At 35.5% G+C, this 19,612-nt stretch overlaps 3 protein-coding genes and 1 non-coding gene across 4 annotated transcripts; 2 read left to right on the forward strand and 2 right to left on the reverse strand.

Moving 5' to 3' along the window:
• The first annotated feature begins 2,498 nt into the window (after positions 1-2,498).
• LOC21406140 (SNF2 domain-containing protein CLASSY 3) lies at positions 2,499-7,728 on the forward strand. The gene is made up of 3 exons (XM_024174874.1): positions 2,499-4,100; positions 4,909-5,040; positions 5,809-7,728. Exons 1-3 carry the CDS (start codon positions 2,499-2,501, stop codon positions 7,726-7,728), a joined length of 3,654 nt encoding a protein of 1,217 aa, XP_024030642.1.
• Positions 7,729-10,742: 3,014 nt separating this feature from the next.
• On the reverse strand, positions 10,743-12,369 carry LOC21406141 (60S ribosomal protein L37a). The gene is made up of 5 exons (XM_024174905.1): positions 12,228-12,369; positions 11,791-11,830; positions 11,322-11,410; positions 11,107-11,189; positions 10,743-11,008 (listed from the first exon to the last, which is right to left on the reverse strand). The coding sequence occupies exons 1-5, from the start codon at positions 12,228-12,230 to the stop codon at positions 10,945-10,947; spliced, it is 279 nt and encodes a 92-aa protein (XP_024030673.1). The 5' UTR covers positions 12,231-12,369; the 3' UTR covers positions 10,743-10,944.
• Positions 12,370-12,976: 607 nt separating this feature from the next.
• On the forward strand, positions 12,977-13,049 carry TRNAE-CUC. The gene has a single exon. It is a non-coding gene; the product is annotated as a tRNA-Glu (tRNA).
• A 1,723-nt stretch (positions 13,050-14,772) lies between these two features.
• LOC112094308 lies at positions 14,773-18,918 on the reverse strand. The gene is made up of 3 exons (XM_024174894.1): positions 17,699-18,918; positions 15,933-16,191; positions 14,773-15,402 (listed from the first exon to the last, which is right to left on the reverse strand). The coding sequence occupies exons 1-3, from the start codon at positions 18,640-18,642 to the stop codon at positions 15,226-15,228; spliced, it is 1,380 nt and encodes a 459-aa protein (XP_024030662.1). The 5' UTR covers positions 18,643-18,918; the 3' UTR covers positions 14,773-15,225.
• Between the last annotated feature and the right edge of the window lie 694 nt (positions 18,919-19,612).

The following is a 19,612-nucleotide window of genomic DNA, read 5'->3' on the forward strand; positions in this document are numbered from 1 at the left end:
TCATTATAAATTTGTTTTTTTTCTTTTTTTTTGAATGGGTATATTTTATTTTTCGTTTTAGAATACATACGCATAATACAATAGATAGTTCCAGGGTGAATTAGAACTATTTTTATAAAATTAATATTTAATCTCATTTATTTTAAAAGTAACACAGATGAAATGAAAAGATGGATTTTAAAAATAATTAACAGTAGACGTTTAGTTAATAAATTTAAAATTATTTTTAATTTATATATATATTTTTATAAAAAAAGTTATTATTATTAATCATAAATTATAACACGAATTTATTAATTTATATATATTTTATAAAAAATATATTATAATAAATTACGAATTATTCTTGCTCTAAATGCATAGTTCCATCGCTTGAGAACTGAACACAAAAAAAAAAGAAAAAAAAAATTTAGAAACCTTGTTGTTTAAGAAAATGGGTAAAAAATAGTAGTGTTCAGAAGCGTACGTTCTGAACATTACGAGGGCATTATTAGTCCGTCGGGCGGCTGCTCTTGCTGAAATCATTACCAACTTCTTCTCGCTCTCTTCCCAAAAAATCCTCCTTTAAAAAGAAAAAATAATGCTCAAAAGTATTTTTTTTAATCAACAAATTATAGTTTGGCGGAGAAGATGTCTGATTGCTTTTCATTTTTCATTTTTTTTTGTGTGTATTTTTTTCAATAGCACGCATTATCTGCCTTCTAATAATAAGAAAAGCAATATGTATTGTTTGTAAGATTAGGGAGTGTAATCCCACAAGCTCACATTATAAAGTTTTGGCTGTCTGCCTTTTTTTTCTTTTTTTTTTTTTCCGCTGAATATTACTTGTTATAGGGTGTGTTGTTTTGCCCTGTCCTTAGTGCAAATTTTTTTTTTAAATTATTTGATTTAGTTATAATAGTTTGATCAATTGAAGAACTTTTGTGTGCACTATTAAGATGGACATTTATAAATCAAATTGTAATAGCCCAAGAACAACAATTTTTTTGTTCTTTTCCGTTTGCCCCAATAGTAACTTTTTTTCTTCACTAAATAAGCACCGTTTAGCCTCGTAGATAAGTTGTTCCATTTAATTTAATAGACTTTCATAATATAATAGTAAGAACTAAGAACTAGCTTTATTTTAAACTGTTAAATATATGTCAGATTTTGTTTGTATTATCTTCATGGTTTTGAAACGATAAATATGCATTAGATAAAGTGTATTTAGAGTATGTTTAATTCGTTAATTTGAGTTAATATGTGATTTTATGTGAGAATTTTTTACTATAATAAAAAAATTAAATGTGATTATTTTTTAGAACTTTTTACTGTAATAAAATTTAAATTTTAAACTTAAATAAGTGAAATGAACGAGATATTCCCGTTCACTTCACTGATTTGAGTTTAGAATTTGAGTTTTTTTATAATAAAAAGTTCTCACAAATAATCACATCTAAATTTTTTACTATAATAAAAAACTCTCACATAAAATTACATCTTAACTCAAATTCTAAATTCGAATAAGCAAAATGAACAGGGAAGAACCTTTGAACTGTAATGCGGTTTTTATTCAATTTAACGTTTATAAAAATAACTATCAATAGTAGAAAGTTCTTTTTTTAACCCAAAATCAAAGAGAAGAGTTTTTTTTTTTTTTAAATAAAATAAAATAGTGGTGTAAGAATTTTTTTTTTGTTTTTAAAAATAAAATAAAATAGTGGTGTAAGAATTTTTTTTTGTTTTTTGAACAAATGTGGCGTAGCCTGGTCTACACGTCTATTGGCCTCTTGGTCGATTCATACTGGATTTAGAATTCAAATGAGACTAATTAGTAACTGCGATATAATAGGCTTTTTTTCGGTATTTCCTTCTTTCTTTCTCTTTTTTTTTTCGGTATTTTATTTTTATGGTATTTCTTTCAGTTATTTAGTCAGGAGATTTATATTTTAATTTAAATTATAATTTATAATTTATTATAATATTTTTTTTTAAAAATAATATATAAATTAAAAATAATTTTAATCTCATAATTTTAATTTAATGAATCGTGCCTTATAACGTCAAACGTTAAATCACCGTAGACTCTCTCTCACTCTCTCCTTTCATGCAGTAGTCGCTTCGCGCTCTTATTCTTTCTCGGTTTCTGCCATTGTTACCGGTTATCCTTCTTATTCCTCAAGAAGACTCTTCTTCTTTTTATTTTTTTATTTTTTTTTTCTACATCCTCGTCACTTTTCTTCTCTCCGACTCTCTCTCTCTAGAACTGCTATACTTTTCCTTCATCGTCTTTTTTTTCCCGGGTTTTTTGTTTTTGCTCGGCGGAAAATAAAGGTTGCGTTTTTTTCGGTTTTTTTTTTTTTTTCATGGTAAAGTTGCTAACTTTGCCTTGTTTCCGTTTTTGGGTTGTTTTGTTTCACTGTATTGTTGCTGACTTTGCATTGTTTCTGACCTTTTGTTTTCTGGGTTTGTTTCTGTTGGCGTTTTTAGGTAAATTTTGCGTCTTTTAAGATACAATAATGGACCGTAATTTGCCCGTGGCGAGAAGAACCCGTTTGCAGGAAGAAGAGGCTTTTAGAAAGTTGTTTGAGGCGACGACGAAGAAGAAAAAAGATAAGAATCAGAAGAAGACTAATGGTCGTGCTTGTGAAGGAGGTACGGCATCAGACAAACGGCAGGATTTCGCTAGTAGTAGTGGTAGTCGTAGCAGTCGTTTTGCTGTTGAGAAAGAGAATAGCGGTATTTCTAATGTACATGTGAAGAAGAACTGTTCTATTAGTCTTAATTCTGTAGAGAAAGACAATGTGGAACGTGGAACTGAAGATAGCCCTTTTTGTATTGACGACGACGATGATGATCTTGATTTTACTGACTGTATTTCTGAGGGTGAGATTGATAATGACGGTGATGATGATGAGGAGGAAGGGGAAGAGGAGTGGATTCCGTCTTCGGAAGACGAAGGCGGTTCCGGCAAGGATCGCAGAATGGCGAAGCATAGGAAAACGGAAAAGGGGTCCATCTCTAGGAAAAGTGATAGTCATGAGATTAATGAGAGTGAAGATGATGGTATTTGGGTTACGAGGGAGGATGATGATGATGATGATGAGAATAGTACTCAAGAAAGAGAGAAGACAAATGTGGGCACTCCTTTTGAAGGGGAAGAGGTGGAGGTATTGTCATCGGACGGTGACGAGAGTGAGGATGATGAGGAAAAAGTTCATAATGACAAAAATAGTCCGGAAGTGTGTGATAAAAAGATGGTGAGGAAAAATGAAAACGAAAAGAGTAATGCAGGTACTTGTGTTGAAGAGGAGGCTGAGGAGGTATCTTCGTCAGATGGTGATGAGGATCAGGAGAATGTAAAACGTCGGAAAAGGGGCGAAAGTTCCGAAAACGGAAGAAGTGATGATGATGGTGGTTGGACTGTAAGTGAGACTGATGAGGAAAAGGAAAAAAGTACTAATTTGGGTACTAATTCTGTTAGGGCAAGTGAGCCAATTGAGATTGAGATTACGAGTAGTAGTGATGATGAAGGAGAGTCGTTTCAAGTTGAAGAGGAGGATGAGGATGAATCTGAGCAGGATTGTTCAGTCAGTTCTGCTGAAAACACCAATTCTATAGCCCAAAGAACCCGCTCACGCCGCGGAAAGTTGAAGAAAGAACTCAGAAGTGCGAGGACTTCAAGTTTTGATGAGGATGAAGATGGAGAAAGTACTGAAATGTGTGTGAGCAATGAGCAGAGGAAGAAGGGGTCGAAGAAGCCGACAGCGAGGAAGCAGAAATGCACGGCCGAAGCTCGGAACAAGAAGGAGCAAGAGTTGATAAGGAGGGGGACAAAGAGAAAGCTCAAACGTAGAGAAGCTGGATATGATGTTTTCCAGATCCTCGTGGATTCCATTTATGAGACGGGACAAGTTTGTGTGGAAGATTTAGAGTCAAATAAGGACGAAACCGCAATGGAGAATGTGGACCGGTCAGTTCTTCCTTTGAAATTCACATTTGGAATTGAGAAGCCAAACACGCCGGAGAAGTCGAAGGAAGAATTAGAGATTGATGAGCTCTGGGCTGAAATGGACCTTGCTGGCACATACGATGGGATTGGTTTTTGCGCTGCTAATGTGGTATGTTATCATTTCACTCATTAACGTTCCTGCACATAAATAAGTTGTGCTATTGAGTTTTTCCCCTCAATTTTTCTGTAAAAATAAATAAATAAATAAATAAAGTACGGAACCAAGATAGAACAGGCCATAAAGGATGCTTCCCAATGTTGAGAACCACCTTGTATATCTTTTTGAGCCAAATGGAATCACTCATTTTCGAACAAAAAGTTGTGGGGTTTGCAAGAAATATAATCGGCCCTACGGAGGTGTTCTCACCTTACATCTCTTTCTGGGGGAATTGAATAGATTGCTATCTTTCAAATTTCTAGAATCATGATAATTAATAAAGCATATGTTACTTCTTTTGGGATTTTAGGCTTTGTTGAGTTTAGCTATGTGGTTATGATCATATTTACTGAAATCCATTGTAAGTATGAGTGTAGAAGAAAGTTTAGTTGATAAGAAAGTTTTTCCTCTATTTTATGCTGTTGGCAGTGTTAGCTAAGGGCTGGTTTTGCTGTTTTATTTTGGAGTTGAAACTATTTTGTGGTGAGGAATTTTTGTTTGTTGGTAGCTGTCTTGATTTCAATTTTTTTTAATGCTTCTCTTGAATATAACATTTCAATTATTAAATATTTCCTAGAAAAAAGTGTATGAAATGCCTTATAAGAGTAACGTTGTACAAGTCCAAATCACTTCGAGCGAAATATAGATTTTCTCTCTTTAACGACTGATTTCTGTTTTTCTTTCAATTCTCTGTCTTAATCCTTCATGTTTTTGTTTATAGCAAGATAAATCTAAGTTGTTGCACTTTTATTATCTTCAGGTTGAAGATGAAGACCCTCTTCCTTCCTGGACTGGAATTGACAAATATAATCTTTGCAATGAAGCCCCTGAAAGGAAACACCGTCCAAAACTTGAAGAAGAGATTGGGCTTATTTGCTCATACTGCTCAAAAGTACTGGTGGAGATCAAATATATTGTACCATCTTTTGTATGTCAAGCCATTCTTTCTTATTAGTGTTGAATTTGACTGATATTTTCAGTGTTAGTATGTTGAAATTGTTCATGCCCGTAAGACTAAGGCTTCGTTCATTTCACCGATTCGAGTTTTCAGTTTTAGGTTTCTACAGTAAAAAGCTCTCAGAAAATGTCACATCTAACTTTGTCTGCTACAGATAAAAGCTCTCAGAAAATATTACATCTCAGCTCGAATTGAAAACTCGAATCTGCGAAGTGAACGAGGCCTTAATATATGTCTTTGTTTGTAATAAAAAGGATATGCTATAATCCATTTCTATAATTGATATTTTTTCTTGTTTGTTATGGATTGATAGCCTTATTTGAGTTCTCCCCATTAGTATGAGGGAGAGAAAATAGTATTTGCTGTATTTGTAAATGATTATTTGCTTATTTAGGATAGATGAACATGAGTTTTTCTCTTGATAATACTTTTTTGAAATGGAGAAGATATTTTCTAAATATAAAATAAACCAGATAGTGAATGTGAATATGTTTCATATTAGTATATTGAACGACTAGAAAAAAATTTCTCAGCTTATCCAAAGCTGAAAACTTTATTATTATTATTATTATTATTATTATTATACGACATAGCCTCTAATTGCACATCTTTGACATATATTTCTTTGTGGTCATGAACTTAATAGCATAAAAATTAATCTTCATATACCTGATAGATTAATATTGTTTTTCCACATTGCAGGAAGAGAAAAATCCTAGTGGAAGGCTTGATATAAGAGACCTCCGAAAAAGCGATTGCTCTTTCTTTGATGAACTTGGGTTTCATGACTCAGATTGCGAGTCGCATTCAAGCAATGGTGTTTGTGATCGTGCTGAAACAGTCTGGGATCTCATCCCCGGTGTTAAAAGCAGTATGTACCCCCACCAACGTGAAGGTTTCGAATTTATTTGGAAGCATATAGCAGGGGGCATTCATCTTGAAAATTTCGAGAGCATAGAAAACTACGCTGGTGGAGAAGGTTGCATTATATCGCATGCTCCTGGCACAGGGAAATCTCGCCTCACCATTGTGTTTCTTCAAACTTTCATGAAACTGCACCCCAAATGCCTGCCACTCATTATAGCTCCTCGCAGCATGCTCTTGACTTGGGAAGAAGAGTTCCGAAAGTGGAAGGTGGACATTCCATTCCACAATCTGAACATTGATGACTTGTCTGGTAAGGAAGACAAGAAGGCTCTCGCTTTGCTAAGAAAGGCTAGTTGCATGGACAAAGATGCAATCCGCATTGTCAAGCTGTATTCGTGGAAAAAGGGTGGTAGCATTTTGGCAATCAGCTATACATTGTTTGAAAAGCTTGTTTCAGGACAAAACAAAGCCAATGATAAGTATTTCAGGAAAATTCTTCTTGAGCTTCCTGGTTTGCTAGTGCTTGATGAAGGCCACACCCCTCGGAACAACCAAAGTCTAATCTGGCAGGCTTTATCAAACATCAAGACTCATAGGCGCATTTTGCTATCTGGAACTCCATTCCAGAACAATTTCAACGAGCTCTTTAACACAATGTGCATTGTGAAGAAGGATTTTTCGGAAACAATTGGAGCTGCTCCGAGTGTGTCTTGCGGTATAAGGCTTAGTAGCAAAGAGAAGACAAGAAAACAGTGGTCGGATTTGACAAAGTCCATTGGAAAATCTGCTGGTTCTCAAATGGACCTGACGCGCCTCAAGTCAATCATTGATCCCTTGGTTCATATACATAGAGGCGATGTACTTGAGAAAAGTCTTCCTGGTTTAAGAGAATCAGTCATCGTATTGAAGCCATTGGAGTTGCAAAGGAGCCTTCTTCAGGAAATTGAAGCGGAGAAAAGTCAGCAGTTCGTTTTCGAAAATGCAGTGTCTTTGACCTCTGTCCATCCCTCGTTGTTGCTGGAGTCTAAATCGGAGGCTTCTCATGTCAAGATTAATGAGTTAAAAAGACTTAGATCAAATCCTGATGCTGGTGTGAAGACAAAGTTTTTAATGGAACTCATTAAGCTTAGCACGGCTATGAATGAGAGAGTACTTGTTTTCAGTGAGTACCTTTCTTCATTATCTTTAATGAAGGAATATCTCATAGCTAAATTTGGATGGACAGAAAAGGAGGTTCTCTACATTGATGGCAAATGCGACATTAAGGAGCGACAATGTGCGATCAATAAATTCAATGACATGACTAGTGAGGCAAAGGTGGTACTTGCATCAATTAAAGCCTGCGGAGAAGGAATAAATTTAGTTGGGGCATCAAGAGTCGTGTTGCTTGACGTTGTTTGGAACCCTTCTCTTGAAAAGCAAGCCACAAGGCGTGCTTACAGGCTCGGGCAGAAAAAGGTTGTGTATGTGTACTACCTTATTGCATCTGGGACTATGGAAGAAGATAAGCACAGTCGCCAAGCTGAGAAGAAGAGGCTTTCTAAGTTGGTATTTACGTCTTCAGACTCGGTTAGGAATGAGCAGAAAAGCCATTCTAGAGTCACAGAGGACACGATCTTAGAACTGATGGTCCAACATGAAAGTCTCAAGCCTATTTTTGAAAGAATATCATTTAAGCAAAAAGAGTCTAATTTGATGGAAACATCTTTCTTTGAGGAGAACCAACCAATGGTATCATCAGAATCTGATCTTTGAAGTGTCTTTTGCTGAAGGTATGTTATTTTCATACAGTTGGAAGTTACAAACAATCAATTATCACACCAATACTAATCATAGTTTGTCTTGGAAAAGTGATGGAACCACCTTGGGTTCAATTGGTCTGAACATCTTTTTTCTTTGTGTAAAGAATTCCAACAGTACGTCGAAATTAACTTTCTGTGCAAATATGCAAGTTAAGAAGTCTGATTAACTTTAGTAAGTGTGTTGATTTTTACTGACTGAGTAAAATCACATATGATCTTTTTCTCCTTAAACTCCAAATCCACCATGTTGATTCTCTGTTCTTAACATTGGCTGCACCATTATTCTGAAGCTGCTCGTGCTTCATTAAGTGTTTCTACAGCAAACCAAGTTTGGTTCCTTGTGTGTTGCTTTTACACGAATTGGGTCTCGGCTGAATGTGAGAACAAAAGACAGGAACATCCTTAAACTGTTGAATGTAGTTTAATTTGAATTCGGTTTTCATGTCCCTTTTATGTTATGAAATTTCCCCACTTACATTTTTTTTTTAATCTACGTTATAGTCTTTCCAGCCTCCCAACTCCATTCCCAAGCAACTGTTTTTATATTATTTCTCATTCATCCTTGTGATATCTTGTCAAACTGATCTGTGTGCTTTCTTTTAACTTTCAACTTAGTTTGTCAAATTAACTGCATTTAGTTACGGCCTTTTATTTAAATCTTCCCTCTTTATTTGTGTGTTTCAGATCGTTTTTGGCCTGCTATATCCATCCATTTGATTGAAGACCACACAGATTGTTCTGAATGCTGCTGAGGCGCACTTTTGGCTAATCTAACTTTTGATACAGGGATACAGTCTTTTGTTTAAGTAAATATAGAAGCATTGCTCATAGTCCTAGCAAATTCATTATAGAAAATTGAAAGAACAGTGAGAATCAGAACAAAAAAAAAAAAAAAAAAAATTAGGATACTTTTGTTCGATGTATTAGTTTTTATGAGGTTTACTATACATTGTAAATTCAAGACACAATTTTGATAGTTTTTCAGATATCAATCTCATATATACAAATGCATTACACACCAAGTGTAAATTTTACAGGTGGTTTTCTTGTACATGCCTTTGCCTGAGTAGTTCTTTTTTTTTTTTTTTTTCCCTTTTCATTATAAGAATTTCTCTTGCCTTAGTTGGCCGCAGAGTTTGACGTTATGCTTCTCTCTCTTTTCATGTCAATGTGACTGATCATGTATCGAAAATACAATTTTGTCCTGGCAATGTTGATAACCATGATGTTGAGAGAGAGTTGTGGCTGAGAGATATGTAGTCATTTAAGATGTGCCGACTTGTTTATATCCTGTAAGAAGATTTAGAATACTGTTATTCTGGGTTTGTTTTGGGCATCATGGTTAGAGAGGAATAAAAGGATTTTTTTTTTTTTGAAGATTTGGAAGTATTAAAGAAGTATGAGATAGAGTGAAATTGTGGGTTGCAATTTGATTGCATGAAGATAAAGAATTTAGTAATTTGCGGCTTTCAGATTTGGTTAGGGAATGGCAATTATTGCTGTAGTTTATTTTATTTCTGAGTATTGTTTTCTCAGTTTTTTTTTTCCTTCTATTTTTATGATATCTTTATCCAGGTGGACTTTATGTACATTGTTCTTTCTGTCTTCAATGGGGAAAAAAAACGAAATATAGGAGGAAAATCAGTTCCTTTTCTTTCCTCTTTTTTGTATGTACGTCATGAATCATCATTGATCTCATTGAGCTTGTTTTGAGTAGTGTGTAGTTGTATCCTTTGTTATTCCTTTTACCAATTGGACTTAAATTATAGTTAATTTTGGTACGATATGACGTCTCCTAAAACTAGCTGAATTTAATTCTTTAACGTATAAGATGCTGAAATTAATTCTTTAACGTACAAGAAAATGTATTGTAATTTTTATAGTATAAGAATTTGTGGTATAACATGAAACATAAGCTCCTCGCAAAATAATTTCAAACCGTAAAATCACATTAATAATAACTTAGATAACCAAAATCTAAACGCTCAAAATGTGCTTATCCCTAGTTTTCTTTCTAAAATACAGTATTACGATGAGTCTGTTACAACTGATTCTGAAGATTCATAATAGCCTTCTTCAAATGTGATGTTGCTTACAATCACATTTAGATCGAACCAGCCCAACCATTTTTGCCTTTTTCAAAGGTTGAACAGCTTTACTTCATTGTTCTTTTGCTCTTCGTTAAGTGTTGTTTCTTTTTCCAAAAAAAAAAAAAAAAAAGAAGGAAAAGGGAAAATCTGTTCCTTTCCTCTCCTCTCTTTTGTATGTACGTCTTGAATCATCATCGGTCTCAATGAGCTCGTTTTGAGTAGTATGTTGTGTAGAAATTGCATCATAATTTAAAAAAAAAACAAAAAACATATGGAAAATTTTGTGGGAAAATATGACAATAAACTCTACTCGCAAGATAGTTTCAAACTGTAAAAGCAAATCAAAATCACATCAATAATAACTTAGATGACGAAAATCTAAATGCTCAAAAATCTCGTGCCTATCCATGGATTTCTTTCTTAAATACTGTATTACGACTTAGTTACAACGGATTCTGAAGATTCAAAATAGCCTCTTCAAACATGATATAGATTACAAATTTACAATCAACATTAGATAAAACAAGCACGAACATTTTTACCAATAAAAAAGGTGTCGCTTCACCACTTTGACATTTTCTAAGGTTAAACAGTTTTATTTCAATAAAACAAAGAATATGCATTACCATAAAAAATCCATCGACTGTTGGCATGCTGCATCATGTATACCACCAGTTTGGAACTTTTTGTGTCCTCCACAAAGTTATATTATGCTACCGATGACAGCTAACTTAATCAATCAATTTATCATGTTAGTTTGTCATGGACCCTTCAAAAGGGAAGGACGAGTATGTAGGTTGGAGATCAAAGGAGACAGCTAAAATAAACTAAGCAGAAGTATTGGAGATGAAATTGGAAAACAATAAACATAGTTGAATTGTTCAAACATTGCAGTGAAATTAATCATCTCAATTAAAAGATACTGCCAACCATAACAAATTGTCATCCATAGACTTCTGCAACATAAAATTTAAGAAGGAAAACACAAAATCCTCAAAATTGTTTGGAACTAAATTTCTATCCATAACAAAGAAGCAAAATATCCAAAACAAAGTAGACAGAGGGGAGGTGGTGACAGCTCAACTCTCAGTCTGTTCCCTCAGCCTCCTGATGGTACTCCTGACCGTCACAGCACTGGCCGTGCTGTTAAAATTAACAAAAGACACAATTACTATACTTCCATTTGGAATGATATTATAAAGGCAAAAGTTGGATTTAAACTTGAGGAATAAGGTAATTACTTCAAGGTGTAGGCACCGCCAGCCTTAACTTTGCCGCAATCCTTGCAGCCCCAGATTCCGACAACCTTCCTCTTCACGGCATACTAAAACAACAAAGTAAAACGACCAAGTTTCAAAGAAAACCATGATTCGACTATCTCCACCTAAACTTATGGCAGAAAAAAATGGCAATAGAATCAACAAAAGGAGGAGAAAACTTTAACATTATTTGTTACCTTTCCGCAAAATTCACAGAAGTATTTGCTGTGCTGACTTACTTCCATTTTCTTAATCTGCTTTCGCAGACTCGCACCATAACGGGTGCCTGAAATTCAAAAGAAAGTCCATAAAGAATTAGAGAAGCTGATTTATAGTTCCAAGTACAAAAAGGAGAATAATAAAACTTGGCAATAGCACTAATAGAATACTTGCTCTAAACTAGCAGAATCAAAAGGCAAAGCAACACAGTCCAATATCTGTCTGAATCCATAAGGAAAAACCCTCCAAACTTATTCATTAATGTTTGAATAATCATCAGCCATTGGTATCACAAATCTTGAGAAAAAGCACATCATTTCCACTTGTGACAAGCATTCTAAAGTAACAAGAAGAGGAATATTTCTACGCAGAACTTCAAAAAACAAAATCATGCGCGAGAAAATAAAAATCATAGAACTGTAATAGCTAAAATTCCACGGCGCTTACCATATTTCCCAACGATACCCGCCTTCTTTGTTCTCTTCGTCTGCGACAAAATCAATCGAATTAAAACAGAAAATGCAATAAACTATCGAATCAAATAAAAATTAACAGAAGCAATACCTCGTTTAGAGAATCAAAACGCAAAAAAAAAAAAAATGCATTTACTTCGTCAAAACCGAACTACTTGAATAGAGACATACATCATTTTTACACAGATTTTGAAGAGAAACAAAAGGTTCAGTTTTTACGATAAACCGATTTTTCCCACTAAACAAACAGATATTTAGCGCGTTTACAAAATCACAGAGAAGGTAGAAATTGAAGTATTCCACAACCAAATGGACAAAACCCTTCTCTTTTCATGACCGAACAAGATGCGCAACAAAAATTCCTCGGATACAAATATAGGAAATACAGATAGAGAGAGAGAGACAGAGTACCATTGGAGCTAGGGTTTGGAAGGTCTCGGCAGCGAAGGAGGCAGTAGCGGCTTCTAGTCTGAGAACGATGGGAGAAACCCTAGACTGCTTGCTTTGCTTCTTATAAAGGCCCTCCAAATGTAAATGGACCGCGTTAATTATTGGGTCACTCCGTTAATCGGCCAGACTAGAATAGTGTTCGGCCCAAACTTAAGCCTACTCAACTCCATAATCAGGTTTTCTTTTCTTCTTCTTTTTTTTTTTTTGTTTTTTTTTTGTTTTTTTTTCCTTTTCAGATTTTGTCACTTTGAACCTTTCAAAATTTATAAAAATTAAAAAGAACTAGAAATTTCTTTCTTCATAACCAAAAACATGCTATTTATAACTTTTAAAAAGAATAATGATATTTATGCTTAAGACTATTTGATCTAGTGGCACTGGAGGTTCAAATGGAATGAGATTTAAAGAGAAGTTGCGGATTTGATACTACACGAGACGTTTGGTTTATGAATTCAGAATTATGATTTAAAACCATTCTCAGTTTATGTATGTTTTTTGTGATAAAAAATACTGTAGTAAATTACGAATCATGATTCGAATCAGGACACGAATCCACAAACCAAACGCGCTCCGTTATTTATTTGGTAAAACTTGAGTCTTGACGTTAAGAACTCCAATTTTCATCGTACATCTCCTAGTTAATTTACTTATCAGTCAATACACTTGGCTTTTTATTATAAATTTATACTTAAAAGCACCTCATCAACAATTCCGTTGTAGTCTAGGTGGTTAGGATACTCGGCTCTCACCCGAGAGACCCGGGTTCAAGTCCCGGCAACGGAAACATTTTGTTTTCCTCTTTTTTTTTTTTTTTTTTTAATCTGTATATTCGCTCTCAACTCATATATTTCCTTCAATGAACTTTTCCCTCCAACTCCAATCAACAAAAGTATATTTTGTCAGGCTCAGCTTTACTTTAGAGGGAGGAAGGGGAAAGAACAATATCAACAACAAATCATCCAGATTTTTTTTTTCTGTTAATAAGATGGATTTCATTCCAAAAAAATAAATAAATAAAGGCGTTGGGAGATCCTAGCTCTCTAGCAGACCACCCCTTGATGCCATGCCAAGAGGCAGAGAGAATGGATCGAAGGGTTGAGAGCCTAAAGCGCCTAGATGAAAAGATTTTCGCCACCGCGCCACTGTGTTATCATGCCTCTCCTTCAAAGAGTTATTTGGTAGACGTTTAGTTTATAAATTTAGAATTACGAGTCAGAATTATTCTTGATTTATGTGTATTTTGTGTAAAAAAATACTTTAACAAACTACAAATTATGATTCGAATCATGACACGAATACACCAATCAAACGCACACTAACTTTAGACGAATGGATGCACTACTCACTGGGCCACCGGGGGGGTTGGGTTGGGAGCTGGAGGCCATGATAGGGCAAAAGGAACCCAAAGATAGAAGGTATCTAGGAGCTGAAGGTAGAGAGCCCAGAGAGACACCTTACAGACACTACTCACAAGGCCATGAGAGCATAGTTTTTACCTTCACTTAAGAGGACTACATTGTGATCTTTTTTGGCCTGCTTGTTATCTCTAAAACAGCCTGGAAAGTTCCCTTTTGTGGTCGGCGAACATTTTTGTTTGGTCAAAACGAAAGTGGGTCTTGGGGAGGATCGCATATAATTTCTTGTTCTCCTCAAATACGTAAACTCTCTCCTCTCTTCACCTAATCATCCGGATTTAACAACCATACAATGTTGTTCTTTTCTTTTGTCATCTACGAGTGTCCTCGTGATAAATTCATTTCCTCAATAAATTGTTGAAAAGCTATTTTAGCAACACAAAAATCCTAACTATTATTCTCTGAGCACCATTCCAAGTTTTAAGGTCTTTATACCATTGCCAGATTACAACAATAGTTTGTCTTGTTTCGAATTAAAAAAAAAAGAAGAAAAAAGTGGATTTGTTGCTCGAACAAGAGAAGTGGCAAGGACCAACTACAAGTAGTAGTTCCTCAATGAACAAACCTCGGAGTGTGCCCCAATTTCGATCATGTCGAGTTGTCTACGGCAAGCCAGGGTTCAACCGGCGACAAGTTTCACTTGCATGCTCGGATTTCCATTGAGTCAACCATGACGGAACAAAGAAGCTACAAACTAACCAAAGGAAGAGCAAAATAGAAAACCATGAACCAAAAAAAAAAAAGTAACAAAAGAATGTAAGAGAAAAGAATGCTACATCAAAATCTTTTGAGGTAATGGTCTCATTGCTTATTGTTGAAACTTGAAATACATGGTATTTAAGTGGGATTTTACTTTAATTTTACGAAATTTATACGCAATTTCCTATATCGACCGCTAAACTCTAGAAACCGGCTCATTGAGATAATTTATGGTTTAAAATGTGCTAGCACATGATTCTGTAAATAATAATTAATATACACGCTTTCATACATACACGAGAGGAGGATAGAATCATAGAAGTGTCTAGTGGGGTTTTCCACCTTTTCCTCACCCATATCATGATTATCAAGATTGCCTAGAAGAAGACGTATTTCCAAAACATGGCCAATAACATTTACATTATTAAAAAAAAAACAATATTAAACTTGGGGCTAGCTAACTCAGGCACTTAGTGCCAAATTTGGTCATGTCCCATGTAATTGTCGTTCATCCTATGTACATATGGTTTATATCAGGACTGAAAAAAAAACAAAAAAACAAAACAAAACAAAAAACACAAACCAAAACAGAGAGAAACCCATCTGCTCCTCAATCAGTCATCCTCCAAAAAGTGACCAAATGTGGTTCCAACCAGGTATCTCACATTTGCAACCCCAGTTGCAATTGAAGGAAAGGAAAAAAAATAAAATAAAATAAAAATAAAAGAATCCATTAACATCGCATTCTTTGTGCTTCCGTGGCTTCTTCCGATGAAAGTGCAAGATGATGTCTGCTCGTCGCAGAAGCATGAGCAGGATCGTGATGCCGAATCTGTGACCTGAAATCAAACAAAATGAGCTGGTGATTCCTCCCTGTTATCTCGATGCATTTGGTCTTGGACGGCTTTTACAGCTGCTACTCTTGCTGCATTCGCTGCTTTATTAGCCGCAGCTACAGCTTTGTTCACCCTTTCATCCAACAGTGCAATATTTTGCGCTCTCTCTGCTGCTTTCCGCGCTTCCTGCTCACAAGACATGAGTTGGTTTAAAGATTTCATCTAGTAGTGACTAATTCTCGGCTCGAAAACTAAAGACTATTGAGGGCAGTGAAAATTTGTAAATTCGGAATGAAATAAGCATTTTTGGACAGTTCTTGTACATGAAATGTCAGCAGCCAAACTTGCGAATGATTGATGATGGTAGAGGAAGTAGTTGTAACTTCTCCATTCACACATTTCCAACAAGATGACAAAATATAACAAACCCCTGTTACCATTCTAACTAAATTTCAAATTCCAGTGTCCAAGTTGTTTAACAAGCTGAAAACGAGATCTAAAAGAAAATGTAGGTTCCACATGTTCAAGAAAGTTTCACAATTCTCGTCAAGGAAAGAAATTAAAGAAGACGGTATGTTTTGGGTGCCAAAGATTTCTATGGTGCAAGTAACAACTTAAAGGATATTCATAACAACTATTTACGATCTAGTATCTCATCTATAAGCTACGGCTAAGAAAATATTCCTTCAACCACAAAAGGCATAAAACATAGTTACCTGAACTGCATTAAGAACTCTAGCGTGATTCACAGCGCGAGGAGATTCGGGATGTGGATTTTGCATGCTAGGACCATCAAGGAACCCATTTTGCCAATGGCCAGATTGCGTTTCACCATTTCTGAAAGTGTACATGCCAAGCCCCTGCCTCCTTCCTTCATGCCATGCGCCCTCATACCGATGTCCATTCGCAAACCGATAGACTCCAAAACCATGCATCTTGTCTGCAAAATATTCCCCAGCATAGGTGTCCCCATTTCTGCATTATCATAAATGGCAACTAGAATTAGTTGTCATCTAAAAATATAAAATAATAATAATAAAAAAAGATAACTTATTGGCATTTCTTTATCCTGCACTAAGATCACTAGTGGCATTTTTTATATCTCTTCTTTGAATTGCTTGGCACCTTAAAAAGTTATACTAAAAGAGAAAGATACGATCAAATATATTAGATGTTGTTGAATACTAAAAAATGAAAACATACTTTGCAGAAAAAAGAAAGTGCCTTTCCTTATGAACTCCTAAAGGTCATGCTAAAAATAAAAGGAATCCTCATAATGTAAGGCACACAAGGCAAAACAATACAAACTTGAGGCTGCTTTGATGAAAATAATGTAAAAAGTACATACACCCTAATCATACACACAAAAGGTGGACTATATCGCTGCACGTGTGTTGTCTATGCATTGATATACCACAAGAACATAAAAGGTAGGCATATACAATTATTATACACACAAACATGCACCTACATATGTGTGTGTTATCGTTTATGCAACTAATTGTAGAAGATATATTCTGATCCATAATCGGCAGATTTGTTGATAATTCATCATGATAATCTCACAGGAAAGTCTCTCTACCTTACTTTGATTTTGAGACTGCTACATATGAAATAAGGGGAACATCTTAATTTTTAAGGAAAGTACTTTAAAAGCAAACACGCCACTAAGGTCAAACTTCTACTATACGGTATAATGTAAAATATTGTTAGAATCTATCAGAAGACCCCGGAAATTCACAGCTAGAGAATTGCGTTTGACTTCATCCACTGTACGGATGTTCCATTAAGCTCAATTGCACAACTACAATCTCCCTCATACTTCAATTACTATCATCTCACTTAATAGTTCTTCAAATCTTAAAAAAGGATGTAATACGCACAATCTATCCGTTCAATGCCATAAAATATGAGACTTTTGTTTCCCCACACATAAAGAAGTAGATCGCAAAATTCCCATCACAAGAGAAAACCCACCAGAAGATCAAATCGAACATAGTCACAAACCAAACCAAGATCACAAAAAAAAAAGGAAACAAATTTATGATTAAAAATCCATCACAAGTTAATGCAAATTGGCCAAAACCACTAAATTCAATTAAAAGGAAACAACATCTTAGACCAAGCTAATGCAATTCATGTGAAAAGTGTAACATAACGTTTATTCTATGTACCGCGCCATTGTGAAAAGTGTCACAGTGCAGAAGGACCGAAGACAAAGCCTAAGGGCCAATTTGGTATATGTGTTCAAACTACTAGTTTTGATTATAACTTTTGAAATTTAAATTTTTTTTTGAGAGAAAAACACTACATAATAGGTTTGAACTCATAAAAAACTCATATATCAAACTTAATCTAATGGTCCGTTTGGTTAATAAATTTAAAAAAAAAGTTTAAACAGAAATTTAAATCTTACTAGAGAAAATACCGTAGCGAAAATGTTTGAACAGTATATCAAACACACGGGAGCTAAGATTTTTACCTGAAATGATAATGCCCAAGGCCATGCTTAACACCCCACTTGAACTCCCCAACATACTTACTCCCATCCTCACAAGTATGAACTCCACAGCCATGGCATTGGCCATTAGCCCACTCCCCAACATAAACATCACCAGTGTAGAACCTATAAACCCCAATTCCGTGCCTCAATCCTCGTCGATACTGCCCGCGATACCGGCTTCCTCTCGCCCACGTCTCGACGCCATAGCCATCGTACTTCTCATCAATCCAATCCCCCTCGTACCTCCCACTCATGTGGTAGTAATAAACCCCACTTCCCGAGCACTTCCCCTTGTGAAACTCCCCCTCGTAAACATCCCCATCGGAGTAGACCTTCACCCAAGAACCCGAATTAGTCCTTCGCTTTTCGGAGACGGGTTTCGATCCGATCGACCAGAGTACCGGAGAAGAGGAGCCGGAGCAGGGCTTGGCGGTGGGCAAAGAGCGAGAAAGGAAGAGGCGGATGGAGAGGAGGCGGGGGAGGGCGAGGTTGAGGGAGATCAGGAGGGCGGAGGAGAGAGAAAGAAGAAAGAGAAAGTCGAGGAGGAAGGAGTGGCGGGGGTTAGAGAGAGTGAAGTAAAGGGAAGGGAGGGAGAGGAGAATTAGGAGGCGGAAGTGGAGTCTGAGCAAGTGGGCACACCGGAAATGGCGGAGGAGGTTGAGAGCCAGCGTTTGGGCCATCAGGAGAGGTCGTCGTTTTCTGGGCTCGTCATGGGGTTGTTGTTGTTGTTGTTGTTGTTGTTGGGTCTGTTTGGTGAGCGATAAAAAGGGCGAGAAAATTTGGTGGTGGTGGTGGTGTTGATGATGGGGAATATTATGGATTCGGAGATGGTGGAGTTTGTTGGTTTGTGGGGTTGGGTTGAAACCGGAGGAGACGCCTCTACTTTCTTTGATGATCTGAATTTCGGACTTCTTCTGATGCATTTACATTTACATTAGAGAAACTAACTGGATTTTCTTCTCTTTTCTCTCTCTGTAAATATATATATATATATATATATGAGTTTGTGATTATGATGATGATGATGATGATGAGGTTGTGGGATTACTGTGGTGTGGTTATGGCGGAGGGAAAATTGATTCCTTTGAAGCAGGAGAATCCTCTGTGTTTTGGTGTTTCTTTTTTTCTTTCTTTTCTTCTTCGTCTGGTATTTATTGTCTGGTAATCTGGTTTTTCGCAGAGACAAAAACCAGTTGAAGAAGTCGGGTTCAAGTTTCTAATGTTAATGGCCTGGCTTTTGATCGTTATAACATGTTTGCCACTTAATTTATTTATTTAAATTTTATTTTTAAGAAGGATGCCTGGCCTCGTTCGTTTCCCTGATTCGAGTTTAGAATTCGAGTTTTGCTACAGTAAAAAGCTCTCACAAACAATCACATCTAACTTTTTTGCTACAGTAAAAAGCTCTCACATACAATCACATCTCAACTCAAATTCTAAACTCGAATCATCGAAACGAACGAGGCCTTAATTTTTCAAATAATTCTGCTGACAAAACTATTATTATAATATTAAAGTTTTTTTTTTTTTTTGCTTCTAAAAAAATAAGGAATTTTTCCTTTGAAAAGTACTATGTTTTAAATATTCTTTCATACGAGATCATTAGGTTGTAAAAAAAAACTATTGACATAATAATTTTTAGCCGTGGTGAGATACTAAGATTCAAATTCGTAATAAAAATTTTTTGTTTTTTATAGCCTTGTTCATTTCACCGATTCGAGTTTTCAGTTTTAAATTTTTATAGTAAAAAGCTCTCAGAAAATATCACATCTAATTTTTTCTGCTACAATAAAAAACTCTAAAAAAATATCAAATCTTAATTCGAATTAAAAACTCGAATCCGCGAATTGAACGAGACCTGTATGTATTTTTTATGATTTTGATACTGCTAGC

The sequence above is a fragment of the Morus notabilis genome, unplaced genomic scaffold, assembly GCF_000414095.1.
Source record: "Morus notabilis unplaced genomic scaffold, ASM41409v2 Scaffold135, whole genome shotgun sequence".
Lineage (NCBI taxonomy): Eukaryota > Viridiplantae > Streptophyta > Magnoliopsida > Rosales > Moraceae > Morus > Morus notabilis.